We start from the raw sequence: 23,032 nt of genomic DNA, 5'->3' as shown, positions 1-23,032 counted from the left end.
TACATCTTTTTTTGTTTTTATATTAATAGGATATATTTAATAATAAGGAACACTATGAGCATGAAATAACACAGAAGTGCCACTAGAGGGAAACTTCCCAGAAACCCAGCTGTTGTCAAACCAGCATACGAGATGTTCATCTCTTGCCTGGATTGAGTTTCACTCACACACTTTTGAGTTTACTCTGATAAGGCTGCAAGGAGCCAAAGTCATGTTCGAGATTAACAACAACAACAACAAAACCTAACACAAATAGATTATAAACAGCTCTAATGTGATTAATGCTTTGTTGTATTAAAGAAGGTTTTGACTGAATGCATCTGACAGCCACATGCACAGAAGAGTGTAAAATCTTGAAATCTTTCACCAAACTTAAACAATCCAAATAAACATAGACATTTTCCTCAAAATCAGTGCAGAAATGCTGAATAAACTTGCAGTGTTTGTCTCAAAATGCACACCAGCAAAAAAATTTCTAAGGCATGTTTATAAAAATTACTTACAATGTCCTAATAGTATGATGTCCCACTGTGTAATATTTGTTACACAAAGTCCTCTAAATGATAAACATGATCAAAACTTTGCTGTTAAACCTCTCGCACACAATTTACTCCATGGCTTCTGTAATCTGACTAATGCTTTAGAGATTTTATCCAGTCAAAGCTCTTTTAGTGTAACTGTAGTCAAATCTTGAGTGATTTTGATCAAGTAAAGGTCAAGTAATATCTCCAGATGAACTCTTCCTGGACTGAAGCAGCTCAGCTTTACTTGATTCTCCATCAATCATTTTTTAGAGTCTCAAATCTGATCCTCAGGATCTTTTGAGGAGCGTTTGTTTCCAGAAGCTTTACTTTCACTGTTCCTCAGCGGAGGAATGATCTTCACAAGCCTCCAGAAAATCTCACATCTTCTGAGGAGCCTTGATTTCGTCAGCTTTCAATCACTGCGTTATATGTTTGGATCATTTACATCTCATCTTACTGAGACAAATCACTTTAGATATAGAGTGATGTTCAGATCAGTTTATGTCAGGATCTGCTCTAGTGTTAGAAATATCTCACTGAACCGTTTTCCACAGCCCTGGTTCTCACCTCAGGTCCTGGTGGCCCTGGAGGCCCCTGTGGTCCCGGTTCTCCCGGTTTCCCCTTTCAGAGAGAGAATATCAAATATAAACATCATAAAAATACATCAAAGGTGACCATAGTTTAGTCTCTCTGACTTCCACCCAGATATGCTGGTATACTAACAATCCCACATTGGTTTGAATTGAACGCAGGGGTCTTACGAGAGGTCCTGGTTTTCCACGTGGTCCCGTCGGGCCTGGATTACCAGCCGTTCCCTAAATTAAACAATACACAAAAGTCTCCTCACTGTCTGCATGAAACACCAAATCCATTTACACAGACAGGATTCCCACACGTTTAGACCAGCAAATCTTAACCAAACGTTCACGATTACTTGAGTTTCACACTCAAAAAATATTCAAGATTTATGCATTTGAATTGCAAATAGCATTTCCATGCATTTGGATTACAGTTTTAACATAAACAGACTAACAGAGGTTGACCGATAGTGGATTTTGCCGATACCGATAGCTAGGTTGGACCATACTGGCCGATACAGATTAATTAACCGATAATTTTTAAAATGGATACGTAACAAAAACCAAAATTGTGCTTTATTTAAAAAAATAAAACAGTTCTGAACCATACTAGTAGTAGTAATAATTATAAAAGTAACAATAATAATAATAATAATAATAATTAATAGTAATAGTAATATTAAATGTTGAAATTACCACATTAATAAATATGGCCCTATGAAATCTGTTTTATTTTTTCCTAAATTCCGTTTTCTGTTTTAATTTTCCTGGATTCTGTTTTTTTTTTTGTTTCTGTTTTTTACATTTTTTTTAACCCGGAAAATTATTGGCATGGATTTTTGCCGATAACAGATTGTTCCAGCAATCAACTATCGGTGCCGATTAATCGGCAAAACCGATACATCGGTCGACCTCTACAAACGAATAAACGTAACATGATTTATATTTGTCAGTCATACATAAGTTAAACAGGTCAGATTTATGATATAGTGCTAATAAACTGAATGTGTTTTAAACACACATTAACCAGGTTTAAATATTTATCATAAATAAATTAAAATGTTCAGTCTCGTACATTTTAACTTACTGAATATTGTTTGTTTCACAGCTATTTTAACCTTGTTCATACTTTTTATCTGAATAAACTTTGTTTTCACAGTGAACAGAGCTATGCTGATTCTAAGCAGTTTGATTAATCGAATTTTAAAAATGATTTAAAATATTCGAAAATAATCTAAAAGTAAAAGTTATTTTGATTTTAGCATAAAATACGTAAATATATAAAATAAGAATAAACTATGCCAAATATAAAATATAAAAACATATATATAATATATAAAATAATAATAAATATGATTATTATAAGGTTGGGGGTTCGATTCCCCGGGAACACATGATAGGTTAAAATTGATAGCCTGAATGCACTGTAAGTCACTTTGGATAAAAGCTTCTGCTAAATGCATACATTTAATTTAATTTTAATTTAATTTATGATTATTTAAATAGATGCAAATAGTTAATAATTAACTATGCCATGTTTTTTTTTTGAGAGCAGAAATCTGACCTGTTTCTTTTACTGTATGTATGACTGACAAACATCCATGTCATAAAGGTTATTAGTATGTGCTAAAACTGTGAAATGCAAATGGATGGACATTAAATATGCAATTCATATGTGTAAATCTTAAAGGTGGAAACATTTTTGTGCATCTTAGAGTTTCCTGGAGCAGATTTCCATTCAGTGTACATGTCTCCAAGATCCTCAACAGACAGACTGATACTATTTTATGACCATATAAAGCTTTTTCATGTTAGAAAACACTCTGACGCTCACCTTGTCACCCTGATAACCAGTTTCTCCCGGCTCACCCCTCAATCCAGGTTCACCCTAAATCATACAGCATCAGGATTATAGACTACAGAACACAACATGCCTGAACTGATCTCATGTATGCATTCATACTGTCCATATACAGCAGCAGTCTTGAGTTTGCACATGTTAGAATAATACTGCAGTGATGAATAACACAAATGAGAGTCTGGGAATGATGTAGCGATGATAACATCCGACACAAATAAAAACTCTCTCATATTTGAGCTTTCTCTTAGATTAGATTCCAGCCAGTGTAAGTTTAGTATCACTGAGATACTTTTACAGTTTTCCTTTTTTTTTGTATTTTGAATTAGATTTTATTTTTGTACTTTTTGTACTTTTGTATTTTTTTAGTTACTTTGGTACATCTAGTTAAAAATTGAGAAATATTGTAGGCAACTTGCTGAAATATAATAAATGTAAGGTTATTTTTTATTATATATATATACATACATATGTGTGTGTGTAATTGATTATATTGCTATATATATATTAATACATTACTATTATTGTACTATTATATTATAATATTATTATTGTATGAGTGTGTGTATATATGAATAATGGTATAAAGATGAAAACAAATGTTTTTTTTATTCATTTTTATTTTTGTATTTTCTATTTTAATTTGAATTAAAATTTTAAAGCTTATTTAATTTTGTTGTGTGTTTTGATCTTTTTTTTGTTAGTTATTGTTATTTTATATATACCTATACCATTTTTAATTATTATTTTATTTTTGCTATTTTTGTACACTATTGTAGTATTTAATACACAATTTTAGTTCACCAAGTTAGGAGAAATGTTTGGAAACTGGCTAAAATATTTTTATATATTTTATATATAATATTTAATTTTATTTCAGCTAATATTATTTCTAATTCACACAACCATGATTCCAGCTCTGCTCACATTCATAAACCAGATTCATGATGGGCAGAGCGTTTATTTATCTACAAAACTTATTTCGTAAGATCATGAGAAACATAAACAGAATAATTTGCAGTTCCTTGAAAGTTTCAGAAATGGACAAATCTTATATTTCTAATTAAACTAAGCGCAAGTGTATGCCGAACACTTCCTATATGGATCATCTGTATAGACATACATTAACCTTGTAAGTTTACATGTTCGCTGCAATAATAGAAATATTTAAATCACCTTATCACCTTTCATTCCAGGAGGCCCTACCCCTCCGGTCAGGCCCTGCCAATGAGAGAACAAGATCTTCAGTGTCCAGCCAATCAGGTTACAGAAACACTGAGGAGCAACGTGACAGGACGTTACCTGAGGTCCCACAATCCCAGGAAAGCCACGAGGTCCCTCAGGCCCCGGATCCCCCTGAGAGAAGAGACAGAGACCCAGTGTTCAGTGAATAATGCAGTGATGGACACCGAAGGACATTCCCACCGTCTGCCATCATCACCATCATCTGCTGTGAGTTTCTGGCTTCTCACGAACAACATGAGTTCTGAACCCACTTTATCTGTGATTAAACTCTCACACGCACGCTCCTGAACGAGCAGAGTTAACCCGCTTCCCAATGATTTTAATGATCTTTATGACCATTCACGGCCAGGACAGAAGCTCAAGGGAAAGTTTGCATCTGTATTATCTTGCAGGAGGAATAGTTTTCTTTTGCAAGCACATTCTTTGGTAAAAAGGAATTATGTTACTCTAAGCCATATGACCAAAAAAAAGGCCATTCAGGTAATTTAAAGATTTTTTTACATTTTTTTTTAATTGAATATTTCTTTAATTTAAATAATAATAATACTAATATGAATACATATCCGTGACATTCCAAGGGAACAAATACACATATAAAAACATAATTTTAAGAATTGTCCAAATCAATCAATCAATCCAAAAATGCATACATACATATAACAGCAAAGCAAAAAAAAAAAAAAAAAAAAAAAAAAATGGGGGGGGGGGGGGGGATCGAATTAAAAAAAAAATATGAAAAATAACATTTAAGTTTAATTATCCAAATATTTATATATTCTACTTTACAATTGACAAAAAATAGGAAAATATAAAGCAAAAAAAAATTATATATATATATTACATGTGCAAAATCATGGTAATGCCACAGCTCTTTGTTTATTTAGCTTGTAGAAACCCCCAAACAAATCCCACACAGTCCATAAAAAAGCTCTTCTCTCTGCTGCACGTAATAAAACCGACAGAAGAAAGAGAAGCAGGTGAAATACGACTCATTTGATATTCTAATGCTCGTAGAAAACACATCCATCTGTGAATGTACAAAACCATCCCATGTACAGAACATAATGTGACGTATGAGACGCAAAACAAACCACAGCTTCTGGAGTTAGTGAGAAGGGGGTTAATGTTTCAGATTCAGAGATAATAGTTCAGCACAAACTGATTCTGGGATCTTTAGACTTAGCATGTCGGAACACTCTTTAGCTCACCAAGGCTGCAGTTGTTTGATTAAAAATACAGTAAAAACACTAATATAGTGAAATATTTTTATCATTTCAAACAGCTGTGTTCTGTGTGAATCTGTGTTAAAGTGTAATGTATTTCTGTGATGCTCCGCTGTATTTTCAGCATCATTCCTCCAGTCTTCAGTGTCACATGATCTTCAGAAATCAGAATAATATGATGATTTACTGCTCAAGAAACATTTCTGATTATTATCAACGTTGAACACAGTTGTGCTGTGCAGTATTTTTGTGGAAACTGTGATGCATTTTATTTTTCAGGATTCAAAAGAACAGCATTTATTTGAAATATAAATCTTTTGTTATATTATAAATGTATAATATCTCTGGCACTTGCTGAAAGTTCAATTCGAGTTTTACTGATGAATAATTTTCTAATACATGAATAAATACCTGGCAATTACTAAAAATGTTCAAATCTTAACTTACATTTGTAACTTAAATATGCTTAATTGTCATGAAAATGTAATCACAAAATTATTTAAAAACTTAAAAATGGTTTCATTTTATCATTAATAATACATTAACATTTTTAAATATCTTATATGATATGACTAGAAAGCTTAATAAATATTAAAATACTTTTATATTCATATATAAAGTATAATTTTATGAGCAAATATATATATATATATATCATTTTGTTATTTTTTAATCTCATTATCTGGAATTTGACAGATCTCATATGGGTAAAAAGTCAATAAATAATACAAATGAATCAAATTAATTTGGAAGGGTTCAGCAGTTTCGCAGTTTTGTAACTGATCAGAAACCGAACTGGACCTTTTATACTCGACTGTCTTGATTTCAGCATGTTGGAGCTGGAATCATCATGATCGTGTTCAACAGGGCATGTTCACGGCTCTGAACGACTCATCGTGAGCTCTCTGATCATCAGCTGATTCAGAGAGAGACAGCAGTGAAAGCATGATGAAAAGACATCAGGAACATGCCGCGCTCTAAATCTCCCGACTGACACACATCTGACATCTCTGTCCAGCACTTCGTAAGGCCCCAGGGCTTTCAACAACCACTGAGTCCTCTGCTGCTAGACACCACTAACTGAACATCAAACGTACAATGATTGGCTTTCTGACACATGAATGTCTCCACAGAGACTCCAGAGAGCAAAGACACATGCATCAGACACAAACACACTCTGAATGACGGAAAAGAGAGGAAAAAAAGAGAGCAAGTAACAGTGAATTGCACTTTTAAAGCTGCTGTTAGCAGGGGTATTGTAGTTACATAATAAAACTAAAACCAAAGCTGGAACCTTGAAAAAAAAATAAAAAATTAAATTAAATTAATTGAAATAAAACAGGAAAAACTAACTAAAACTTGAATAAAAATTTATGAAAACAACATAGACATATGAAAAACTGCTATTAACCCTTTCACACATAGTGGTCACTACAGTGGACAGCTATTAAAAAAGCATTTTCTTGAATTTGCACGGGTTTTTATGGCAAAGTTGCACATCAATCTCTTCATTGGACCCTGGTGCGTCATCCTATAAATTGCAACCAAGTGGCAAGCCTTTGTGTTTCGATTTTTTCCCCCTCCAAACCAAGATGGCCAAGGGTCAGTAAGACATGCCAAGTTGCTCCAGAATATCCACCCATTCCTTCTATCATAGGAGACTCTTGTAGGTAAAAAAATACTGCAGCATCAAGCAATATCTAATGAGTCATTTCACAGTAACATTTTCCAAGTTTTGATTTTAGTGTGAGAGAAAACTCTGATTAATCACATGTCCACTGTAGTGGACGTCATGCATGCTGTGGCTATATTTCAGCTACAATTCATAATTATAATGTGAATATTGTTTTTGAAATTTAAAACTTAAAAACTTAATATGCATTGACTTTTTCTACTGAAAATAAATGTATTTGTATTATTAGAATGTAATTTTCATTGACATCGAAAAAAGTCATGTGATTACATAATGTATGACACTTGTAATGCATTACTTTACTTGTTAGATCAAAAAGTAATCTGATTTTATAATGCATGTTATTGTAATGCGTTTCTTTACTCATAACATCAAAAAGTAATCTGATTATGTAAAGTGCGTTATTGTAATGCGTTTTTTTACTCATAACATCAAAAAGTAATCTGATTACGTAATGCATGTTACTTTTAATGCGTTTTTTTACTAATAACATCAAAAAGTAATCTGATTACATAATGCATGTTATTGTAATGCGTTTTTTTTACTAATAACATCAAAAAGTAATCTGATTACGTAATGCATGTTACTTTTAATGCGTTTTTTTACTAATAACATCAAAAAGTAATCTGATTACATAATGCATGTTATTGTAATGCGTTTTTTTTACTAATAACATCAAAAAGTAATCTGATTACGTAATGCATGTTACTTTTAATGCGTTTTTTTACTAATAACATCAAAAAGTAATCTGATTACATAATGCATGTTATTGTAATGCGTTTTTTTTACTCATAACATCAAAAAGTAATCTGATTACGTAATGCATGTTACTTTTAATGCGTTTTTTTACTAATAACATCAAAAAGTAATCTGATTATGTAATGTGCGTTATTGTAATGCGTTTTTTTACTCATAACATCAAAAAGTAATCTGATTACGTAATGCATGTTACTTTTAATGCGTTTTTTTACTAATAACATCAAAAAGTAATCTGATTATGTAATGTGCGTTATTGTAATGCGTTTTTTTACTCATAACATCAAAAAGTAATCTGATTACGTAATGCATGTTACTTTTAATGCGTTTTTTTACTAATAACATCAAAAAGTAATCTGATTACATAATGCATGTTATTGTAATGCGTTTTTTTTACTCATAACATCAAAAAGTAATCTGATTACGTAATGCATGTTACTTTTAATGCGTTTTTTTACTAATAACATCAAAAAGTAATCTGATTATGTAATGTGCGTTATTGTAATGCGTTTTTTTACTCATAACATCAAAAAGTAATCTGATTATGTAATGTGCGTTATTGTAATGCGTTTTTTTACTCATAACATCAAAAAGTAATCTGATTACATAATGCATGTTATTGTAATGCGTTTTTTTTACTAATAACATCAAAAAGTAATCTGATTACGTAATGCATGTTACTTTTAATGCGTTTCTTTACTCATAACATCAAAAAGTAATCTGATTATGTAAAGTGCATTATTGTAATGCGTTTTTTTACTCATAACATCAAAAAGTAATCTGATTACGTAATGCATGTTACTTGTAATGCGTTTCTTTATTCGTTACATAAAAAGTAATCTGATTAGGTAATGCAAATTACTTGTAGTTAATTACTTGTTAGATCAAAAAGTAATCTGATTAGGTAATGCATGTTACTTGTAACACATTACTTTACTTGTAACATCAAAAAAGTAATCTGAATGCGTTATGCATGTTACTTGTAATGCGTTGCCCCCAACACTGATCATTTCAGATGAGATTGAAAAAACGTATCGCTAGGTTTTCTCAGAGGAGGGCTATGATAGAAATGTGCATGTCCATCTTGAACATAATCATAATTATCAGCTAATAAGGGTAAATCTCCATACTCTGGTGCACTGGAGGGAGCATCTGAGTGGTTTCCACAGTTGTACCTTGACAGGCTGTAGAAAATTCTGATGGAATCACGTCCTCATGTTCTGATATCATAGATACGCAAAGTGCAACTTGTATGAAGTTGTATGAAGCCATTGCAATATTTTGCATTTATATTTTTTGCATATATTTGATAGTTTTCACATTATTTGATATAATTGCATTGATTAGTTTGTTAAATTCACATACTTTATCTGTTTGATTATTGTCTTATATTTAATACTGTATATCTTCAGTTTAAACCAACCGCATGCTGTCCGCTCAAGTGGACATCTGAAGATCTCTTTGAAAAATTTGTAAAAAAATAAAATAAAAATCAAATCTTAGTTTTTCATGCCCTAAGAGCAATAAAAGCACATAGGAAAAAAATCCTGACTGAGGTTATCATAATTCATGCGTGAAAGGGTTAATTTAAATACAAAAATATTTTTTAAATATCGATTAAAAACTACTAAAGCATGTTTGTTGAAAATAATTGCAACTTTTCACTTGACTTTTTTCACTATTATGAGTTTATATCTCACATTTATTACTTTATAAACTGCAAGAGCACATTTATATCATGAAATTGTGAGGAAAAAAGTCACAATTACCTTTTTTATTTTTGATTCAGTGACAGAAACGTGCTTCAAAATAAATAAATAAATAAATAGATGAAATAACATAAAAAGTATAATAGTGTCTAAATTACACTCAAATAATATTACTGTCACATGACTTGCCAAAGATTGTGATGATTTCATGCACATTTAATGTGGCCGGTAACTTTCCAAAAGACCATTTGATTAGATTTGTTTTGTGTTCAGAAAAACAAACAAACAAACACTTCTTAAACCAGTTTAAATGTGTGTGTATATATATATATATATATATATGTGTGTGCTTTTCTCATACCCAAAGCCATGCAAGAAATACAAATGCAACACAATAAATAAATACAAATAATAAAAACTTAAAAAAGAGGTGTTTTTTATACAACAGCTTTTGTCGTTTTTAGCCGTTTTGTACTTGTCAGCACAATATTTGATTCGGTGCATGAAGTCAAATCACTTGCAAATAAGCAGTCACATTTATTAACATTAATAATCAGGACAATCTATTCTTCTGCTAAGTAATAATAAGTTGCATAACTTTGGTTGCTTTTCGTTTGCCTAGTAACGCTGCACATGAATATGAAATCAGACTCAGAACCAGTTCTTGGGTTTTTCTTTGGTCTCTGTTCAGGTTTTCAGCAGCTTGTTCAGCTACTGTACAGAGTTGAGTCCCGCCAAGAGGATACTAATAATCCTCAACAGTTCAGGAGCAGAGATCTGCGAATAAACGGCTGCTTTTGGCTAAAATCTGCTCTTGAAGGAGAGATGAAAGAGACCGAAAGCAGCCAGGATCACAGTCACTCAGCATCAGCATGAAGTTAACCAAGCACATCACAGGACACAAACTAACGAGGGGTTTACAGTAACATACTGTACATGGCTGAAATATTTCCTCACATGCTTCCATAACAAAGTTTACAGCATTTACTAGTTGCCACATCAACACTATACAGAGAAAAAAGTACGCCAAAATTCAAAAATTTCAAATTTTCAAAGATTCTAAAACTTTAATGCTTTGCTAACTAGCAGAAGACACTAAGCGGTTTCTTTATTCATTCAATTAGATAACACTTCTAGCTGTCTCTAGGTCATGTGACAACATGCCCCTCAGATGTTACAATGTACCCCATCTACGGGGCATGTTGTCACATTTCACTTCCATTCTTCAGGGGTCAATAAAGAAAAACGCATACACTGTAATTGTGAATCAAAATAACATATTTTAACAAGACAAGTGTAAAATTAGTGTTTCACTGAGATACTATTATAGTCTTTAAATTACAATTTTGCTCATTTTTATTTTAGTTTATTTTAGCACACACATCAAGTTTAACAAAATGAAAATGAGAAATTTAAGACTGTCTTTTGGAAACTTACTAAAGGTGCATTAAATATCACAATCATTGCATTATATCTCCAGTAAAACCATCATCAATATCGGACAAGTCATATGACAGTATTATCTTTATAATTATTATCATATAATGGAATTATTAATATAATTATTTTTATATAAATGAGATACATTTTTGAGTTAGCTTTAGTAATTTCACCATTTTTATTGGTTTTATAGACAGACAGATATTATTTTAGTTATTTAAGTACTTCAAGTTCAACTAAAGGCAAATGAGAAACACTGGCTTTGGAAACCAGCTAAAATAAAATAAACGTAAGAAAGTAACGAAATAAATTAATTAAATTATTATGCATGAAAGTACACAGTATATTTGTGTCTGGTATTGAAAGACGGCAGTTTTTGAGAAAAAATGTTGAGAAGAGAATGTTTTTGTTTGAAGAATGGAGGACAGAAACCAAAGCAGCCCTCAATCCCTGCTGTAAGTGTGTGTTATATACAGTAATATCAGACGCTGAAGCTGGTGTGTGTGTGTGTGTGTGTGTGTGTGTGTGAGGACTCACTCTCAGGCCTGGGAATCCACTGCTGCCGGTTCCTCCAACAGGCCCCTGAAACACATCACAAATCTCACAATACATTCAGTTCACGAGGCTTTCTGTGTTTCTAACACACTGATTTAGAGCTGAAGACATCTCTACAGCTGTAAACAATAACATTCCTGCAAAAATATCCTGTGGAATAGTTTGGAATCAGTTTTAATGGAATTTTAAAAAGCATCTAAAGGAATAAAATAAGGGACCTGATTCTATAAGTGATTCTATATTTTTATCTGATGCTTGTTGTTATAAGTAGTTGTCGTCTTAACAGTTAAAGGACATCATATTTAGGCCTTTTATAATTCAAAGAGATGTTCTTTAAATTCACAAAAGATGACTGATGACTTTTTTATAATGGAAGAAATTTAGAATACTTTAGGATGAGGTTAAAATTCCGATACAAATATTTATTATTTAGGATTTTTTATGCACTACTGTTCAAAAGTTTAGAGTCAGTCAGATTTTTTTATGTATGCCAAGGCTGCATTTATATGATTAGAAATACAGTAAATATTGTGAAATAAATAAATAAGTGTAATTTATTTCTGTGATGCTCCGCTGTATTTTCAGCATCATTCCTCCAGTCTTCAGTGTCACATGATCTTCACAAATCAGATGATTTCATTCTCAAGAAACATTTCTGTCTTTATTTAAGATACCAATGTAAAAGTCTGTACTGTCACTTTTTACTTTTTGATTGTTAGACTATTATCACTGTGTAACAGAACATAGGACGTTTATAAAATTGCTGAACATAAGTGTTAAATATTAAATAAAAAAAAAAAAACTTTATAAATCAAACAATTCATTAATTAACACATAGTTTTAATACATGAATTTAATTAACATATCATTTATGCACATCAAAAGACAACGATATACAACTGTCCAAAAACAATGTATGGTGCTCTTTGGTTTTCCCTAAATGAAATCTGAATATAAACCTATTTGATCCAATCTCTCAGTGAAATGAACTTAAACTTGAATCTATGGTAGAGAGACTCGTACCTCGTTTCCATCCGGTCCGGGTGGCCCTCGCTCCCCCACATCACCAACAACACCCTGCAAACACATCAGACACAGCACTTTTCCATGAGGTCAGATCACACATCTGAACACCTTCTCATCATGGAGCTGTTGAACTATTTCCTGATCAGTGCATGTTACTGTAAATGGCAGCAGTTCTGCAGTTCAGGAGAGCGTCTGCATGTTTGCTTGTGTCTTTGAGAGCCCAGGGGCCTTTGAACGTCTTCCAGCGAGCTTTCATCCGCGCTGGAGATGCCTGTGATTAATCATTCTGCTGCAGACGGCAGGCAGGAGCCCAGCTGGCACACCATCTGTGTTGTGATTTTAGCAGGCTTGAACATTTGAGGGCTTTCTCAGGATGAACACTTCCCAAAATGAAACCAAAATGAGCTGCTCTCAAGAGTTTCAAGAAGTGGAGACTGACTTTATGAAGAATCTCTGAGAATCAATTTATCAAATGTTTGAAACCCCTGGTTAAAAGCTTTAGACATAAAAGGTGATTTCTTAATGGCTGACGCAGATATCTATAAACAATAAAAATCTATGGAAAATCTATCTACAAGATTATTATTTTATTTTTTATATTTTATTACTATTATTAGTATTATTAATTCGTACTTTTTATTAGAATTGTTTAATTTATATTTAATATTTTTTTTGTTATATTTTTTTATGATCCAGTGATAGAAAAAAGTATACATAGAATTGCTAAACCTAAATATGAAACATTTACTAAAGTTCTTAATAATAATTAATTATTTAATAGGTTAGTAGTAGCAGTACTAGTATACGATTTAATGGTAGAAAATAAAATGTATAGAAAATCGCTGAACCTTTTAATTAAATATTTAAAAATGCAATCATTACAAACAATGAACTAATTAATTATAAAATAATTTATTATTATTATTATTTAATAATAGAAAATAACATATCATATTTTAGTTTAAGAATTTAGATGTTAAATTAAATAAGAATAATCAATTAACTATTTAATAATAATAATAAAAAGTATTATTATTATTATTTAATTTATTATTATTATTATCATTATGTGATTTAATGGTATAAATTGCTTAACTTAAATGTTAAATATATAAAAAATATTTTAAGAGATTACTTAATTTTTAATAAATGCATTATTAGAATTGTGATTATTATTATAATAATCATGATTATTATCATTATATTATTTAATGTTAGTAAATAAAATGTACATAAAATTGCTGAATATAAACATATGAAATAAAACACTTATTTCATACAATATTTACTTGAACTTCACAAGAAAAAAATGTGTTATTGATGCTAATCGTAATTGTAATGTCGACCAGTGTAGATAATTGTAAAGTGTCCTAAATCATCACTTTTGTACAATAACTTGTATATATATAACTCATATATAACATAACTCAGAATGGCCCTCACGGCCTCTTTAAGGAAAAAAGCCATGTTTCTGTCCTAATGTAGACTTTTATACGTTGCATAACATCTTCCACCAGGACAGTGCTGTCGGCTTTACAGCTGGACAGCAGATGACAAGAACGGATTCTTTGTTCATTTTCCTGACTTTTTTTCATCCACAAGTAACCTCATCTGTTTTAAATATGCATCACTCATTTGCATAATATCCCCTGGCGAATGAGGGTTCGTTTACCTGTCTTCCTTTGGGACCCTTGTTTCCCACAGGACCCGGAGTTCCCTGAAACACATCAAGACGTTGGCGGTTACCAAACGATCCGAACTGACACACATTGATCACACTGAGCCGGGGGGTGTCATCCATCTCCACGCTGTTGTCTCGTGTGTTTTCCACCTCATGTCATTCATTTGGGAATTTGAGTCTGTCAGATCGCAGCAACTCTCTACACAATGTTTGGGCTTAAACAGCACACGTGTGTTAGTCAGGCTAACATGTCTGGACGAAACCGCCATTATGCTGATATTAAAGGATACAAACAGCATCTGGAACTTCAATGGAAATTTGTAGGGCAAGCGGAGAAACATCAATTATTGTGTAAAAATGGTTCATATTTGCTCTGTTAATTGTTTAAAACATCCTTTGGAGGTCGAATTACTTTTCTAGGATGAATTAATAAAAATTAATAATTAAAAATAAATAATTGACATTAATAATGAAATATACTGTACACATTAGAGCAGGGGTCTCCAACCTTTTTGTGAGTGAGGGCTCCCTGAAGGGATAAAATAGTCTTGAGGGGTACTTGTTTGATATAGGCACACACACACACACACACACACACACACACAGTTTCAAGTTTTAAAAAATACAACAACAAACAGTAATATTGTTAAATATTATGACTATTGAATATATAATTACCGTATATACCCGAATATAACACAAGTTTTTTGTCCTAAAAAATGTGGGGTCGTCTTATATTCGCGATATAGACAAAATCACGGGGGGAAAGGGAGAAAGAACAACGGCATAAATATGAAATAGTGACTGAATGATATACTTTACATACTTGCATGTAAAATAAGAAAAGCAACATAATATCTGTGTTTAACTAAATTACAACGCTGCTCCTCTGCCGCGCGATACGCAGAGAGAGACAGAGAGGTGCGCGCACGAGACGCAGAGCGAGAGAGAGAGAGAGAGAGAGAGACAGAGAGGTGCGCGCGCGCGAGACGAAGAGCGAGCGAGAGAGAGAGAGAGAGAGACAGAGACAGAGAGGTGCGCGCGCGCGAGACGAAGAGCGAGCGAGAGAGAGAGAGAGAGAGAGAGAGAGACAGAGAGGTGCGCGCGCGCGAGACGAAGAGCGAGCGAGAGAGAGAGAGAGAGAGAGAGAGAGAGAGGTGCGCGCACGAGACGCAGAGAGAGAGAGATAGAGAGACGTGCAGATTCTAAATATTTTAAATTATTGAATTATTTTACTATGTTTTAATGGTATATGAAATGTCACCAATAGTTATTTTCTCATTTTATAACATTATCATAAAAAAAAAAAATGAAAGATTACAATTCAGGCTATTTATAGAACGTGCTCGGCGGGCGACTCAGAGACTCCACGCGGGCTACCACTTTAGACCACTGCATTAGAGGGAAAACTCAGTTAGTTGAAAAGGCAATATTTCAGGTTTCATTTAATTTATAAGTACTTAACCAATCAATCAATCAATCAATAAATATTTGTTAATATATAAAAATAAAATAAAATAATAATAATAATAATGATGAAAAAAGCACAAAACAAAATGACTAAAAATAAAACTAAAATTAAACTGAATTCAGTATATAATAGTAGCTCAAACAGCAGAGCATGATTCTTGTAATGCAACTAACATGGGTTCAATTCATGAACAATGTTAATGGATAAAAGTGTCTGTCAAATGCATAAATGTATTACTGTAATTTCTGAGAGTGAAGTTTGCTGCATGTACCACTGATAAACAGCTAATCTGATCAGTATAATACGGTTTGATCTGGTGCTGACATGACACCAGTCTCAGGTTAACATGTAATATTTAGGCTAGTTGCATATTTTAGGTGTTTTTTACATTCCTGCATGCTGGCCCATTACAAATCCATTGTAAGTGCATTACTGTAAACAAACTTCTGTCATTTTACAAACTGATCGATGATTCAAAAGACTTTTTGTAGCAATCAACAGCATGTTTCTTAAACTAATGCTACCAGCATATGCTTGTTTTTTGCATCTCATTTGCATTATTATGAAATTAATAAAGTATAACTGCACATTTGAACTCACTCGCTCTCCCTCCAGTCCTGGTGGTCCTGCAACTCCTGGAGGTCCGATGAAGCCCTGGTACAAAAACAGACACATCACCAATAGATAAAAACCACATTTACAGTACACTTGTCAAACTCCTCCTACACAATATCATTCTGTCCCCAAATTGTGTTCGGATTATCGTGATACCATGCAGGTCAAAAGTTGTTGAGAGTGCTCTGATGTACCATTTAGGCATAATGCATTAATAAATTCAATGGCAAAGAACATGACACAAGGCTGTATCTGTGAAATGCTTTGGTATATTGGAATGAAATTTGGTGCAAGTCATCGCCTCCATGCCCTGATGGTACAAAAGCAGGTAAGAGACAGCGCCACCTACTGGACAAGAAAAACTGAATTTTTAAAAAACCATGAGCCTAAAATCTCCACCTATGCAATGACTGAACAAACCTACTTATAGTATTGATACTTTTGGGTTGTCTTAGCCACATGATTTCAGATTGCTGTATTTTGATTTCAAAATGACTTGCTAACTGATCTAATTTCCTCACCAGAGTATTAACGCAGATTTACTTTGAACGACAAGATACAGCCTCAATCATCATCCTCATTATGGCATCACTATGCCCAGTCGTCTTGAGTATAATAAATGACTCACTGAACACGGGTGTTGTACCTGCTGCACTCAAAATTGCTGCTGTAACACCTGTACCAAAAAAGCCCAACGTAGACTGGGTAAACATCAGTAATTTTCGTCCCATCTCCAATTTGCCTTTTTTGGCTAAAGTACTTGAGCGAATTGTGGCCTCTCAGTTAAATACTCATCTTACTTTGCACAATCTTTTTGAGCCCCTCCAATCTGGCTTCCGCAAACTGCACAGTACTGAAACAGCATTGGTTAAAGTCACCAATGATCTGTTAATTGCTGCTGACTCTGGCTCTTTGTCAAACCTGATTTTACTCGATCTCAGCGCAGCTTTTGACACTGTAGACCATTCTCTTTTACTCTCTCGATTGGAAAAAGTTTTTGATGTTACCAGAGGTGGAAAGTAACGAATTACATTTACTCGCGTTACTGTAATTGAGTAGCTTTTTTGTGTACTAATACTTTTTAAAGTATTTTTTTAAATCTGTAATTTTACTTTTACTTAAGTATATTTTGTTTAAAGTATTGTACTTCGCTACATTTTAAAACACATTAATTACTGAGTTAAAAAAAAAAAAAAAAAAAAAAAAAAAAAAAAAAAATCGCTCCCTGGAAACTACGTCAGTAAATAATGGGCAGGAGGGCAAACTCGGGCTAAAATCACAAGAAAGATGCAGACGGTCAAAACAGGCGTTAGTGGTGCAGACACCGCTGAAAACGAAACCCCGTCATATTCTGAAGTTGAACTCGAAGGAAATGAAGTGAACCCCTGGCCATATGTATGCTCTATTATGCAGTGTAAGCTGTACTTGCTTAGGAAGACCAAACTAGCAGCTTATAAAATCTCGACAAGACATCAACCCTTCGCAAGAATGTAGAGGTAAGCTAAATAATTGCATCGTTGCATTGGTGGTTAAAATGAAGCTTTGACATTTTAGCAAGAGGTTTTGCACAAATTAGCCAAAAAGACAGTGGTGAGGAGTGTGCTATATATATCATCTGCGATAATATCATATTTTTTGTTTTAATGATGTGCGCGCTTATAGTGCGTTCTTTCACTGTGTGATTCAGTCTCCTAAAATGCATTTAGAATCATAGGCGCCGATACCGTGGAGCACCCACGGAAAATACCGAGCACCCACGGAAAATGAGCACCCACGTGTGCCAGTGCCAGACTGCCAGTAGGCTACATTTATTTAAAATTAAACATTGCAGTTGGCGCTATGAAGCGTCTGCCACACTGTGATTGGTTATGTTGTTGTCAGTGACAGTGACATAACCAGTCGCATGCATGTTCCATATCCTATCCACCAATCACAGCGTTTCTGAAAACGTCCCATCCCCCACTATACAGTGCCGTGCGAGTATGTAATCATTTAATGCTTTCCGTAATCACTAATCATTAATCAGACTAAAATGGACAGATTTGTTATAAAAAAAGCCAAACCTATTAATATTGATATATCGACATTATTTTACTGGATCTAGTGGCTTTGGCTTTTTGTGAATAAACGTCCAGTATTTTTTCTCTTTCAAAGTTTTGTCTGTCATGTTCTTCCACCTCATTTCATACCCAGCAGTACGTTAATATGTAAATGTTACGGTACATTCCCTAGACTCCTTAAAGTTCGTAACAGGGTTTAAATGGGAACATTTTTCTGCTCAAGTATAGGCCTATATATACGGTTTAAAAGAGGAAAAACTAATGGACACAAAGGTAGCCTACTTTTGGACAGAATACAAGTTCTTTGTTAAATACATAAAATAAAAAAATATTTTTTTAGCCTATATGAATAATGGATTCGAAACCTCAAAGAAAAGCCATGCCACTATCAAAAGAAACCTCGAAACATAAATGAGGTAGACATTCCCAGAAACTCATTATTTTAGTCGCAACAATCGGTTAATTGAAACGCTGTCCTTTCGCAATAGTCTTTTAATCAATATTTACAAAACATTAATTTCCCAAGAAGCTGAACGCATTAGCGGTTACATGTCAGTTAAACTTTTCATCTCCAATCCTGTTTGTATTTTTGAGAAGTGACGCTGTTGTGTGTGTTTGTATCGGCCGCTGTCCATTAGCCTAAGGTTCTGAAATGCAATATTTTTTTAATAGCCTAGTCTATTTTTTTATTTTTTAAATGGCTTGCGCCCTTGAGCACCCACGGAGAAAAACATAAATCGGCGCCTATGTTTAGAATGATCACAAAATTGAAGATATAGGGGCAGAAAATTCACATATTTATATAATTTCATACATTAAATCAAAATCACACAAAGAATGCCGTCTTTTCCTCCAAAAATCATCATGAATATATACATACATACATATATATATAACAGTTCAGTAAACAAGTTAATTAAGAGACTTGCGTTTTAGACACCATATTGCCTTTTTAGCTCTATTTCTAAAACAGAAAATAATTCCAAACACAGCCACCAAAGCACAGTTTTGCGTCTCTGAGCAACGTGACAGTGTTTCGTTCCTGAATGAATCAACCGTTTAAATGATTCGGTTCAATCGCAATGACTCACTTATTAACAGTGACTTGCTGACACATACTGGCCATTTTAATATCACATTTAAAGTATCTTTTGATTTTTTTAAATAATTAATTTCTTATAATTTCAAATGAGTATTCAACATTTTATGTCTTGTATATCAAAACATTATTCATGCATTTGTAACTGCAGGTTAAATGCATTCTTGTCCTGCACTAAACAGTGTAATACATCTAAATGCCACTTCCAATGAATCTTCTGCATTTCCTCTGCATTAAAAGATGAGTTTGTTGATACTGATTTGCCTGGTAACAGCCCAAATGTTTTATTATTCTAAATAACTGATTCCTTTAATTAAAAACAACTAGTTTGAGATTAATAGACCTATCCCAGGGGTGTCAAACTCAGTTCCTGGAGGGCCGTAGCCCTGCAGAGTTTAGTTCTAACCCTGCTCCAGCACACATATCCTGTAGTTTTCAAATAAACCTAAATGATTAGATTAGCTGGATCAGGTGTGTTTAATTAGGGTTATATCTAAACTGTGCAGGACTGTGGCCCTCCAGGAACTGAGTTTGACACCCTTGGCCTGTCCCATTTTTGACTCCCTCCCACTGTTAAAATGTAACTAAGTAATTTTTACTCTGAGTAAATTTTAAATGAGCTACTTTTTACTTTTACTTGAGTTGATTTTTAGACTGGTACTTTTACTTGTACTTAAGTAAAATTTCATTAATGTAATGGTACTTTTACTTGAGTAGAATATTTTTGTACTCTTTCCACCTCTGGATGTTACTGACACTGCTTTAAATTGGTTCAAGTCTTATCTATCAGATCGTAGGCAGTTTGTGTCCCTGGGTGGTTGCAGGTCCAATATTGGCTCAGTGCAGTTTGGTGTTCCACAGGGTTCAGTTTTGAGTCCCTTACTTTTTAGTATGTACATTTTACCCCTTGGGCTATTTCTAAGATCCCTTGGTCTTAAGTTTCATTTTTACGCAGATGACACTCAGATTTATATTCACTCAAAACCTGGTGATAATTCGGCTGTTGCCTTTCTTGAACATTGCATATTGGAGGTAAAAATATGGATGTCTCAAAATGTTCTTTGTCTCAACAGTGACAAGACTGAGGTTATGCCGATTGGTTCACCCCATCAAATACGTAAAGCTAATATCTTAAATTTAAAGATGGATGGGTCTATTATGGAGTTTCAAGCAAAATTTAAAAATCTGGGGGTGATATTTGATTCAAACTTAACTTTTGGTCCTCATGTTCAGAACATGGTTAAAGTATCATTTATTATTATTATATTATTATATCTGTCAATTTTAAAACTGTAGATTGCTTTCGATCGCAGTGATTTACAAGTAATGTACACATAATGCAGCTAACTTCCTTTGGCAACAAACAGAACAATATGCTCATGTCAGCATCAGGTGTGATAACCTCATTTTTCCACGTGCTTTAACACACAAGACACAAATCATTCAGTGTGGCGTGTGAGCGATAGCCCAGTCTTTTTGATTGCTGTAGAGTACTATATGTGCCATTGTTCTTCTTGTTAAGTGAGATCACATGTACAATCCGTCAGAGATGAAAGAAACGGCCCTCCTCCTGTCTCTGCACATTCCTGTGCCATGGCACACTGCCAGATGTTGAAAAGACTTGCGTTTCTGAAAAATCTCTGAGATGCAGCAGCCACATATTGACAGCTCACTGACTTAAGAGTACTAGGACAAAATATAAGTCTTTAAAAATAAAAGGTCATGCATCAAGGAATTATTTTAAGATTATAATTGAGATGAGAATGCATTCAACATGTTGAGATGTATGCACCAACTTTTAGGTGCAACTACCCGTTTCTTCTATTTTGCCCCAAAATAATTTTTTCGTCACTGTTGTGCAAGTCAACAGCAACAACAGATACAAAAATAATTTGCAAGGATCTGATCTTCTCTCCATTCTCCTTTCACCTTCCCAGAGTTCCTCTCTATATCTCGCTCTTTGTTATCTGTTCTTGTGGCTCTCAGTGAGATGTAAGAGTTCAGTCACTATGTTTTGACAGGAAATCATGAGACGGCTGCTGTACGTACAGTGACACCTTTAGGTCCAGGGTTTCCCTCCGGTCCTGCCAAACCCTGCAAGACATCAACGTTACACACGTTCACATGTAAGACACAGAATTTAAAAAAAAAGTGCTTAATTGCTATAAAAACACAAATTTTAATTAATAAAATAAAATGAATACAAATAAAAATCTTACTTTAGTCCTTTTTTAAAATACAGTATATATTTGCCTTTTTTTGGGGGGGGGGGGGGGGGGTTGTTTTCATCTCTGTAATCAGGGCTTAACTGTCCCTAGCAATAATTTTGATCAAACAATTAAATATATGTATATGTAACCATATAGGTATTTTCAGCCACATCTAATCAGATCGCATATCACAAATCATTTGCCTCAGATGGGGACTTCGGAGCACGAATCGTGAACTTACACCTTAAGAAGATACATGCCATGAATACAGACATGCAGTTTTGACTGCGAATTAACAGAGGTTTGGATAGTTTCCATGTACTTGTCTTGATCAACTTGTGAAATTTAGCTAGCATGAAGCACTAATGAATGAAACTATATTTTGTTCTTTAAAACCAGAAAGAAAAGTCACTTACAAAAGTAGACTGGATAAACATTAAACAAATCTGACCAAAATTCCTCATTGCCAATACAGTATTTTCTGATTTATGGAGTGATAAAAGGACGATTCCAAAATACCCTCAGTAAAAATAATCCTGTAAATGTACACAAACTAGAACAATTGTATTAAAGTCCCGATATTTATCAGTTGGTGAAGTATGGTGATATCTTTTAGTTGAATTTTTACCCGATTCACCTGACAAAATGTTTATAATGGCATATTGTGTACTCTTTCACATACTACTTTTAAAAATACTTGGCAATGCTCAGTATACTGTGCAGTACATTCTGAACCGCTGCCTGGTATTACATTTAAATTTAGAATCAAGATTAATGTTTCAAATTTAGGAACAAGATGAAGTAACACAGTTGTTTTTTAGCGGATTTTGGTCACTGCACCTGCCTGCCAGGGTAACCTGTTGCCCCAGATATGCCCGGCAATCCTGGCAAACCCTGGGGAGAAAAGAAGGAAAAATATGAATGAGAGATGAGAGCGGCTGCCAGCGGACGAATAGAGACTCTTTTGTTCCCTGTGGCATCCACGGGCCGGAGCGGCTCTCCATGGCCTGACCCTGGCTGAAGTCCAGACGGCGGCTCCTCTCGGCTGTGTTCGACTCCAGCGCGGATCATCTTTGCATCAGATGAATGCATATAAAGACTGAGCTTTGTGACTGAATGAAACTTTCCATGTATTGAGTTCCAAACCTTCCGGACTCGGTTATTGAGGAGGTACAAAGGTACAACTCATAGAGCTGTTTAATGCCATGTCAAACATGTAGAGAGGGATGGAGAGAGAATTAAACCACGGGCAAAATATGTGCGACAGGATGGCTACTATATGAAAGAAA

The 23,032-nt window shown here is 33.8% G+C and overlaps 1 protein-coding gene across 1 annotated transcript in view; it reads right to left on the bottom strand.

The window, feature by feature from the left end:
• LOC132129555 (collagen alpha-1(XXIV) chain) overlaps positions 1-23,032 on the bottom strand; it is a 108,100-nt gene that overhangs the window by 46,376 nt on the left and 38,692 nt on the right. The window contains exons 9-19 of the mRNA XM_059541180.1: positions 22,584-22,637; positions 21,583-21,627; positions 16,360-16,413; positions 14,280-14,324; positions 12,605-12,658; positions 11,564-11,608; positions 4,263-4,316; positions 4,137-4,181; positions 2,937-2,990; positions 1,286-1,339; positions 1,092-1,145 (exon numbers count right to left, since the gene is read on the bottom strand). Of these exons, the coding sequence (XP_059397163.1) occupies positions 1,092-1,145; positions 1,286-1,339; positions 2,937-2,990; positions 4,137-4,181; positions 4,263-4,316; positions 11,564-11,608; positions 12,605-12,658; positions 14,280-14,324; positions 16,360-16,413; positions 21,583-21,627; positions 22,584-22,637 (558 nt within the window). The remainder of the gene's footprint in view (positions 1-1,091; positions 1,146-1,285; positions 1,340-2,936; positions 2,991-4,136; positions 4,182-4,262; positions 4,317-11,563; positions 11,609-12,604; positions 12,659-14,279; positions 14,325-16,359; positions 16,414-21,582; positions 21,628-22,583; positions 22,638-23,032) is intronic.

The sequence above is a fragment of the Carassius carassius genome, chromosome 46 (genome assembly GCF_963082965.1).
Source record: "Carassius carassius chromosome 46, fCarCar2.1, whole genome shotgun sequence".
Lineage (NCBI taxonomy): Eukaryota > Metazoa > Chordata > Actinopteri > Cypriniformes > Cyprinidae > Carassius > Carassius carassius.
The sequence above is the reverse complement of the archived record's forward strand: the minus strand, read 5'-3'. Positions and strand labels throughout refer to the sequence as shown.